This window comes from Lolium perenne, chromosome 5 (genome assembly GCF_019359855.2).
Source record: "Lolium perenne isolate Kyuss_39 chromosome 5, Kyuss_2.0, whole genome shotgun sequence".
NCBI lineage: Eukaryota > Viridiplantae > Streptophyta > Magnoliopsida > Poales > Poaceae > Lolium > Lolium perenne.
The window spans coordinates 63218601-63229114 of record NC_067248.2 but is presented as its reverse complement, the minus strand read 5'-3'; the positions used below and the strand labels follow the sequence as shown (position 1 = coordinate 63229114).

The 10514-nt window shown below is 54.3% G+C and overlaps 1 protein-coding gene across 1 annotated transcript; it reads right to left on the bottom strand.

Annotated features, from left to right (window-relative positions):
• Positions 1–448: 448 nt before the first annotated feature.
• LOC139831502 (uncharacterized) lies at positions 449–2599 on the bottom strand. Its single transcript, XM_071820793.1, has 2 exons — positions 1041–2599; positions 449–896 (listed from the first exon to the last, which is right to left on the bottom strand). Exons 1-2 carry the CDS (start codon positions 2597–2599, stop codon positions 449–451), a joined length of 2007 nt encoding a protein of 668 aa, XP_071676894.1.
• Between the last annotated feature and the right edge of the window lie 7915 nt (positions 2600–10514).

The following is a 10514-nucleotide window of genomic DNA, read 5'->3' as shown; positions in this document are numbered from 1 at the left end:
GGGTCCGTTTTGCGGGGTCCCTAGTCGAAGTACTTAGCCTTTCAAGTCACCTGCCTAAGGTAGAGGAGGGCGTGGAGTTGTGCTTTATAGCGTAGCACTGTGCGATTGCTGGGCCCGGAGGGCTGGTCGAGCAGGCGACCCTGCTGCCGGATCCAGTCGCTGTGTTCGCTTAACGGCGTAAGAGACGCGGGGCGGACCGGTCCTAGTATTGCGACCGGTGGCCCATTGTGTTCTTGTTAGCCGAGCTACTTGGTCGATCATGGATTGCTCGGTCAGCAGCAACAATCGAAGGTCTCGCAGTCCCCGAGTCGCGCACTTTGGGTGATTCGACTCGCGGGGATGGGAGATGAGTTGAGGTCGGCGAGCACTGCAGAATGGTTGGCGAATGCGATTTTGGAGAGACAAGTGCTTTTCATTGATATTTATTGGAGTTGCTTACACATTTATGCTAGGTGTAGAACCGGCGGAGGAGGTTGGCGTTCCAGGGGCGCTCGACTTCTCTGGTGAGCGGCTCGCCCTTGTCGTTCTTGCGTACGTCGGTGAGGTAGTAGGCGTCGTTGCCAAGTACGCGGCTGATGGCGAATGGTCCCTCCCACGGGGGAGAAAGCTTGTGCATGCCCTTCTTGTCTTGTATGAGCCGAAGGACGAGGTCGCCTTCTTGGAAGGAACGACTGCGCACTCGGCGACTATGGTACCGGCGCAGGCCTTGCTGGTAAATGGCCGTTCTGGAGAGTGCGAGGTCTCGTGCCTCGTCGAGGATGTCGACGTTGTTCTGCCGGGATTGCTCGTTTTCTTCTTCGACGTAGTTGGCGACTCGTGGTGAGTCATAGGCGATGTCTGTTGGCATGACGGTTTCGGCGCCATACACCAGGAAGAAGGGCGTGTAGCCGGTCGACCTATTCGGTGTTGTGCGAATGCCCCAGAGTACCGAAGATAATTCTTCGGCCCAGCAGCCGGCCGCGCGCTCCAGGGGTACCATCAGCCGTGGTTTGATCCCATGAAGGATGCTCTGGTTTGCTCTTTCTGCTTGTCCGTTCGACTCGGGGTGTGCGACTGCCGTGAGGTCAAGTCGGATGCCCTTTTCTTCGCAGAAGTCGGCCATTTCTCCTTTGGCAAAATTTGTACCGTTATCCGTGATGATGCTGTGGGGGTAGCCATAGCGGTAGATCAACTCCCGGAGAAACTTGGTCGCCGTTTTGCCGTCGCATTTTTTGATGGGCTTTGCCTCTATCCACTTGGTGAACTTGTCCACAGCGACGAGGAGGTGGGTATATCCGCCGGGCGCCGTTTTGAACTTTCCCACCATGTCCATGCCCCAGACGGCGAATGGCCAGGTGAGGGGTATGGTCTTCAGTGCTGAGCTCGGCATGTGCGACTGGCTGGCGTATTTCTGGCACCCGGCGCATGCTCGAACGATAGCCGTGGCGTCGTCGTGAGCTGTTGGCCAGTAGAAGCCATGCCGAAAAGCTTTGGCTACGATCGAGCGGGCGCCTGCATGATGGCCGCAGTCGCCCGCGTGGATGTCCCGGAGGATCTTGCGACCTTCATCGGCGGTGACGCAGCGCTGGAATATCCCGGAGATGCTGCGTTTGTAGAGTTCGTTGTTGATGATGGTAAAGGTCTTGCAGCGGCGCACTAGGGTGCGTGCCTCTGTTTCGTCCGTCGGCAGTACCTGGCGCTCGAGGTAGCTGAGGTACGGCTCGGTCCAGTCCCCAGCATCAGAGGCGAGTGCGACTAGGGCGGAGTCAGGTGCAGGTGGTTCGGCGATGTCGATTTCCCGTGGTATGTGCACTGATGAACGGGCGAGGACATCGAGGAAGACTCCTGGAGGGGGTGGTATCCGCTTGGACCCAAGCCTGGCCAAGGCGTCGGCTTCTTCGTTCTTGCGCCTGTCGATCCACTCGACGACGTGGCCAGTGAAGCTGGCGCCGGCTTGGTCGACGGCTCGTTTGTAGGCGATCATGGTTGCGTCGGAGGCGTCGCAGGTGCCGGACGTCTGGCTGGCGACGAGGTCGGAGTCGCCGAGGCATCGCAGGCGAGTTGCGCCCATCTCCTTTGCAACGCGCATGCCGTGGAGGAGTGCTTCATACTCGGCCATATTGTTGGTGCAGGGTTCGAATCGGAGCTGCAAGACATACCGCACGACGTCGCCTTTGGGCGAGGTGAGGACGACGCCTGCGCCTGCCCCTTCGAGGTTTTTAGAACCGTCGAAGTGTAGCGTCCAATGCTTGAGGTCGGCCTGGGAGCCCGGCTGCTGTGCTTCTTCCCAGTCGACGAGGAAGTCGGCTAATGCCTGGGACTTGATGGTATGGCGCGACTCGTATGTGATGTTGTGGACGCCGAGTTCGACTGCCCACTTGGCTATCCGTCCGGTTGCGTCACGGTTCCGGATGATATCGGCGAGTGGAGTTGAAGCGACCACTTTGATGGGGTGCTCGTGGAAGTAGGGGGCCAGCCGCCGCTGGGCCCTCAGTACTGCGTACACCAGTTTTTGGTAGTGCGGGTAGCGCTGCTTCGATTCGATGAGGGCTTCGCTGATGTAGTATACTGGGCGTTGAATCAGCTGCTCTTTCCCTTCTTCTTTGCGTTCGACTACCATGACTGCACTTATCGCGTGATTCGACGCAGCGACGTACAGCAACATCGTTTCTTGAGGGAGTGGGGCCGCGAGGACGGGTGCATTTCTGAGAGCGTGCTGGAGTTCTCATAGGGCCTTTTGCGCCTCATCTGTCCACTCGAATGATTCTGATTTCTTCAGGAGGCGATAGAGTGGCGTGGCCTTGTCGCCGAGTCGCGGGATGAAGCGACTTAGTGCCGCGACCTGCCCGGCGAGCTTCTGCGCGTCGACTAGGCAGGTTGGTTGCTTGGTGCGCATGACCGCTGCCGTTTTCTCCGGGTTGGGCTCGATGCCGTGTTTGGAGACGACATAGCCGAGTAGCTGTCCGGATGGGACTCCGAAGGTGCACTTCAGGGGGTTGAGCTTGATGTTATATCGCCGCAGGTTTGCGAATGTTTCGGCGAGGTCGGCGACCAGGTCGTCCTGGCGAGTTGACTTCACGACCACGTCGTCTATATAGACGTGGACGTTGCGGCCGATCTGGCTTTCTAGGCAGCTGTTCATGCACCGTTGGTAGGTGGCGCCAGCGTTCCGGAGGCCGAAGGTCATGGCCGTGTAACAGTAGGCGCCGAGCGGCGTTATGAACGCCGTCTTCTCCTGGTCTTCCTTGGCCATCTTTATTTGGTTGTAGCCGGAATACGCGTCGAGGAAGCACAGCGACTCGGAACCAGCGACCGCGTCGATAATCTGGTCGATTCGCGGTAAGACGAATGGGTCCTTGGGGCAGGCGCGGTTCAGGCTTGTGTAATCGATACACATGCGCCACGTCCTGTTTTTCTTCAGCACCAAAACTGGGTTTGCCAGCCACTTGGGGTGCTTGATTTCTATGATGAAACCGGCGGCGAGTAGCCGGTTCACCTCTTCGGCGATTGCACGCCGGCGCTCTTCTCCCACGGGCTGCATCGCCTGCCTAACGGGGCGTGCGGTTGGGTCGACGTGTAATTTGTGCTCAGCAAGTTCTCTCGGGACACCTGGCATGTCAGACGGTTTCCATGCAAAGATATCTCGATTCTCACGGAGGAACTTGATGAGCGCGCTTTCCTATTGGGCGGACAGACTCGTCCCAATGGTAACCTGTCTACTCGAATCATTTTCTACAAGGTCTACTTGGCGAGTATCGGTAGTAGGTTTGAAGGTCGCTGCAGGCGAGTCGAGCTCAGTCGGCTTCTCGAGGATGGTGGGGTCGTTGTTGTCGACCGGGTACTTGGCGAGCTCGGCGTTGTTGTCGACTTTTTCGGTGATGACGGCGTCGGCGAGCTTGGCGCTGTTGTCTTCGCAGTCCAACGCCATTGTCGGGTCGCCATGGACGGTTATGATACCGCGGGGCCCGGGCATCTTCATCATGTTGTAGGCGTAATGGGGCACGGCCATGAATCTGGCGAACGCCTGGCGACCGAGGACGCAGTGGTATGGGCTGCGGAAGTTGACCACCTCGAATGTTATCCGCTCGGTGCGGTAATTCACAGGCGTGCCGAAGGTGACTGGCAGCGTGACCTTGCCGATTGGAAAGGCTTTCTGCCCTGGGACGATGCCGTGGAACGTGACTTTGGTGTCTTCAAGGCGCGAGTCCGGCAGGCCGAGTCGCTGGAAGGTTTCGTAGTACATTATATTAATGGAGCTTCCTCCGTCCATCAGAGTCTTCGGGAGCCAGTAGTCGGCCACTTTAGGCCTGACGACTAGCGCCACTCGGCCTGGGTATTCCATGCGCGGGGCGTGGTCTTCGCGACTCCACGTGATGCTTTGCTCGGACCAGTTGAGCCAACGGGGCACGTCGACTGAGACTGCGTGCACGGCGACTGCCCTGGTGAGGACTTTCCGATCGCGGCGGTCGCCGACTCCGGTGAAGGTGTGTAGCGAGCCGGCGCTACGTCCGAACCCGTCTTCTTTACTTTGGTCCTGGTCCTTGGCGCGGTCCTTGTGCTGGTTACCGCCGTGGGATTCTTTGGCGCGGCGGGCTTTCTCGATCTGCTTCAGGGAATAGCAGTTTCCAGTTGTGTGGTTGGAGGGCTTGCCCTCCCTGCTGTGGTAGATGCACGGGGCATCTAGCAAGCTGTGCGCGTCGAACCGCTTGGGCTGAGGCCGGTCTTCTCTTGGTGCGCGGTTCTCTCGCCGGAATGACTTCGGGCCGCGTTGCTCGTAGTCGGCATTGGCAACGAGTTCCGTGTGGCCACCATCGGCGCGGCGTTTGCCGCCGCTGGACCGGCCGCTGAACCGGTAATCGCCGCGGCGGTTGTCGGAGTGAGTGGGGCGGCGATTGCGCCGCTGGCCGTACTCGTCGTCCGAGTCGACTGTGGTGTCTTCGTCGGCGTAGCGCAGGGCGATGTCGAAGAGCTCGGCGATGGAGATGTTATCCCTGCTGACTCGACGGAGTTTCGCGCTGAGTGGTTCGTATCGGCAGCACCTTCGGAAGCAGTAGATTGCCGTGTCAGTGCTGATGCCGCTGGAGGTCGTCCACATGTCTTGCCAGCGTAGTACCCATCGGCGAGTCGACTCGCGTGGGCTTTGAACACAGCGGTCCAGGTCTTCTATGGTTGTTGCGCGCGTGTACGCGCTGGCGAAATGTTGGATGAAGGCGGCCCTGGCTTCGTCCCATGAGTCGATGCTATTTGGAGTAAGGGTGTTGAACCAGTGACGGTTCACTCCGTCCATCATGAGGGGCAGGTAGCGGGCGGCGAGTAGCTCGGAATAACCCAAGATGCCCATCGCCATGGTGTACGAGTCGATCCAGACCGTGGGGTCGATATGTGTGTCGTACTTTTCAATGTCACGAGGGCCCTTGAACCCCACCGGATAGGGCTCGCCTCTTATCATGGGGCCGAAACATGCCGGTCCTACCCGGTTAAACGCGCTCTGGCGCGGTGTCTCGTCGGCGAGGCGGTCATTTGCCCGGCTGCACGCTCGCCACTCTTGGTCGTTGAGGATGTGAGTGCGTGCGTCAATCGCGTGCCCGTTCGCAGCGACCATCGCTCGCGCAGGTCGCGGCTCGATTCGATGATTAGTCGAGTGGGCGGCTTGTGGCGCTGGAGGTGGGCAATTGTTGACGTTGACGACTGCGCGGTTTGCCGCGGCTGACGACGCAGCTCTGCTCGTCGATGAGCGCGAGTAGAGCCGTCCTTGAGAGTCGGCGGCAGTGTGTTGCTGTTCCAGAGCTTTGGCGACTAAAGCCTTGGCGTGTTGTACGAAGATAGCACCCTCCCCTGTTTTAGGGAGGTTGGCGAGGGCGGCTTGGGCCGCCGCGACGTTGTCTGCTGGGGACGAATGGAGACGCAGGCCGTTGGCGTCGACCTCCCCCTTGGGAGGCGGTCATCCTCCGGGAGGTGGCGGGGGCGGTGGTGGTGCTCCGTGAGCTACTCCTCCGGCGGCGGCCCGACTCGACTCTGGGATGTCGGGGTTCGTGGGTCGGGCGACCCGGATTTCTCCATCCGGATCGTCGAAGTTGAGGCACGCGCTGGGGAAGCCTCGTGCCTGGATGCGTTCCATGCGTGCGCGATTTCGCACGTTGCGGTAGTGGGACACGGCTCTCACCGAATCTTGTTCGAGGCGGAACTTCTGCCGCTCCACGAGCTCCTTCTTCCTCTGTTCTTCGAGGGCCGCCCGGTGCGCCTCGATCTCCGTCGCGGTGGCAGTTGCAGGGAGCGGGGTGGTGAATGCGTCAACTAGGGGCTCCTCGGCTCCTGCCATGAAGACTGCGGTTGGGTAACGATATCGTGGGCCCTCAGCGAAGTCCGAGTCGGAGTCGCTGCCGAAGAGGGAGAGGATGGAGTCGTCCTCGAAGCCCTCCTCGAAGTCACTGGGGTGAGAGACCAAGGAGATGGAGTCTTTGAACGACGCCGTGGCGATGGAGCGGGCAGTCGGGGATCCAGCGGTGGGCCCAGCGACCGATTCCATGGTGATGAAGTCAGCCTCGATCGCTGCGATACCGGAGTCGGCAGCTGGGGCGGTGTCGATGGAGTCGGTGGCTGGCGCGATGACGACGGGGTTGGCGGTCGGCGCCACGGCTGCCGAGTCGGCATCGTCCTCCAGGGCCGACTTGGCCTCCGCGTACACCTCGCCGGTAACTGGGCGAGTGGCTGTGAGGAGCTGCCCCGGTGCGAAGGGATCGTGCCCCTGGCTGGGGCGAGTTTCGCCGGGGTCGCTGACTCCGGTGAGCCCGACGAAGAGATTTATGGTGCCGACCGGCACCATCCAGGCGTGCGCGAGGGGAGTCGAAGCCGGCCGGTAGGAGCTCGGCTGGATGTGGAAGAAGCCGCCGGTGGCGATCATCCTGTCGGTGGCGACTTGCCGGCGTATCGGCGAGTAGGGCCTCGCCGCAGCTCGGAGGCTTGATGTTCCATGCCCCATGGTGGGCGCCACTGTCGTGGATATGACCACGGCAGATGCTACCGGGGGCAGCACTTCGTTGATGCGGGGGCAAGGAAACATGGCCATACGCGGATCGAGGTGCACAGGACGCAAGGGTTTACCCAGGTTCAGCCCCTCCGGAGAGTAAAAGGCCTACGTCCTGCTAGATCTTTACTGCTCAGTGGAGAATTACAATGGGGGGGCTCAGCCAGCGGCTACGCCAGGAGCTTACAAGGGGAGATTGAATCTCAGATGACGTGTCCTTTAGGGTTTTAGCTCGGGGGTTTATATGGACACCCCCGATCTAGGGTTACATGGAGATAACTCTGAATCACACAGTTACTACTAATCCGGGATTCGCTACCTCTCCTGCACGCAATCCCTCCATCCAGTCGCACGGGCCTCCTCCTTCGATCGGGGGCCCAGTCGCTCCATGGCCCAGTCGCTTAGGCCGACTGGCAGCCCAGCTGGGTCTCCCTTCTTCATAGCGAGCAGGGCTGGCGACCCACCCCCTACGGGTGTATCCCCATCAGAAAGTTACACCATAGAGAATTGCTTCCCACGCCAGCAAGCTATTTTCTGGCACCGCTTGTTTACTGTTTTACTGCATCTTTACTTCCTGCAATTTTACCATCATCTATATCACCTGTGTTTTACTATCTCTTCGCCGAACTAGTGCACCTATACATCTGACAAGTGTATTAGGTGTGTTGGGGACACAAGAGACTTCTTGTATCGTAATTGCAGGGTTGCTTGAGAGGGATATCTCTGACCTCTTCCTCCCTGAGTTCGATAAACCTTGGGTGATCCACTTAAGGGAAAACTTGCTGCTGTTCTACAAACCTCTGCTCTTGGAGGCCCAACACTGTCTACAGGAATAGAAGCGTGCGTAGACATCAAGCTATTTTCTGGCGCCGTTGCCGGGGAGGAAAGGTAAAAGGCACTCATACTCCGGTCCCGGATAACTAAGTTATTTTCTGGTGCCGTTGTAAGTGCTCGAAGCTATTTCCTTTAGATCCTGCAATTGCATCTTTTTGTTTCTTGTTTTTATTTCACTAGTTAGGCATAATGGAAAGCAACTATGAGCTTTTTAAGCTATTTCCTAAGTTAAGATATGAATTGTGTGATGCGAAAATTAAAAACCTATGGAACCTTATTTGCATGCTAGTAGCAATGATATTAGTATGAACGCTTTGAACACCAATGTTGCTAATGATATGGAAAATTCTAAGCTTGGGGAAGCTGGTTTTGATGAGCATGACATTTTTAGTCCCCCAAGCATTGAGGAGAAAATTTTCTTTGATGATACTTTGCCTCCTATTTATGATGATTATAATGATAGTGGTCTTTTGGTGCCGCCTACTATGGAGAGTAAATTTTATTATGATTATACTATGCCTCCTACACTTGATGAGAATAATAATGATAGCTACTTTGTTGAATTTGCTCCCACTACAATTAATAAGAATGACTATGCTTATGTGGAGAGTAATGATACTTTTATGCATGCGAATAAGAATGCTTTATCTGATACTTATATTGTTAAGTTTGTTCATGATGCCACTGAAAGTTATTATGAGAGAGGGAAACATGGTTATATGCATCTTAATAATATTAAGTTTCCCCTCTTTATGTTGAGAATCTTGAAGTTGCGTTGGTGTTGCCTTTCTATGCTTGTTGCATTATGCCTACATGACTTGTTTATTTACAAGATTCCTTTTCATAGGAAGTGGGTTAGGCTTAAATGTGTTTTGAATTTGCTTCTTGATGCTCTCTTTTGCTTCAACTCCTATTTCTTGCGCGAGCATCATTAAAATTACTGAGCCCATCTTAATGGCTATAAAGAAAGCACTTCTTGGGAGATAACCCATGTTTTTAGTGATCTTAATGGCTATAATGGCTCCCACATATTCAATGATGACTTAGTGATCGATTGAACCATTTACATACGATGCCGATTCCCTTTGTCTCACGATATTTTACTTGTCCGAGGTTCGATCATCGATATCTCCATACCTTGTTCAACCTCTTTACCGACAAGTACTCTTTACTCGTACCGTGGTATGTCATCTCTTATGATCCAATCATATGCTTGCAAGCTAATCAGACGACATTCCACCGAGAGGGCCCAGAGTATATCTATCCGTCATCAGGATGGACAAATCCCACTATTGATCCATATGCCTCAACTCACACTTTCTGAATACTTAATCCCATCTTTATAACCACCCATTTACGCAATGACGTTTGATGTAATCAAAGTACCCTTCCGGTGTAAGTGATTTACATGATCTCATGGTCGAAGGATTTAGGCAAATATGTATCGAAAACTTATAGCAAATTGAACTTAATGACTTGATCTTATGCTATACTTATTTGGGTGTGTGTCCATTATATCATTCACCTAATGACATAACCTTGTTATTAATAACATCCAATGTTTATGATCACAAAACCATGATCATCCATTAATCAACAAGCTAGTTATACAAGAGGCTTACTAGGGACTCCTTGTTGTTTACATAACACACATGTATCAATGTTTTCGGTTAATACAATTATAGCATGGGATGTAAACATTTATCATGAACACTAAGATATAATGATACGTCTCCGACGTATCGATAATTTCTTATGTTCCATGCCACATTATTGATGATATCTACATGTTTTATGCATACTTTATGTCATATTTATGCATTTTCCGGAACTAACCTATTGACGAGATGCCGAAGGGCCAGTTGCTGTATTCTGCTGTTTTTGGTTTCAGAAATCCTAGTAAGGAAATATTCTCGGAATCGGATGAAATCAACGCCCAGCATCTTAGAATCCCCGGAAGCATCCAGAACACCCGAGAGAGGCCTTCCAGAGCCGCCGCCATCGCGAAGCCAAGATCTGGGGGACATGAGTCTCTGTTCCGGCACGCCGCCGGGATGGGGAAGTGCCCCCGGAAGGCTCCTCCATCGACACCACCGCCATCTCCATCAACGCTGATGTCTCCCATGAGGAGGGAGTAGTTCTCCATCGAGGCTCGGGGTTGTACCGGTAGCTATGTGGTTAATCTCTCTCCTATGTGCTTCAATACAATAATCTCATGAGCTGCCTTACATGATTGAGATTCATATGATGATGCTTGTAATCTAGATGTCATTGTGCTAGTCAAGTGGGTTTTACTTATGTGATCTCCGGAGACTCCTTGTCCCACGTGTGTAAAGGTGACAGTGTGTGCACCGTGTGGGTCTCTTAGGCTATATTTCACAGAATACTTATTCACTGTTATGAATGGCATAGTGAAGTGCTTATTTATATCTCTTTATGATTGCAATGTGTTGTGTATCACAATTTATCTGTGTGCTACTCTAGTGATGTTATTAAAGTAGTTTATTCCTCCTGCACGGTGTAATGGTGACAGTGTGTGCATCGTGTAGTACTTGGCGTAGGCTATGATTGTGATCTCTTGTAGATTATGAAGTTAACTATTGCTATGATAGTATTGATGTGATCTATTCCTCCTTTCGTAGTGTGAAGGTGACAGTGTGCATGCTATGTTAGTACT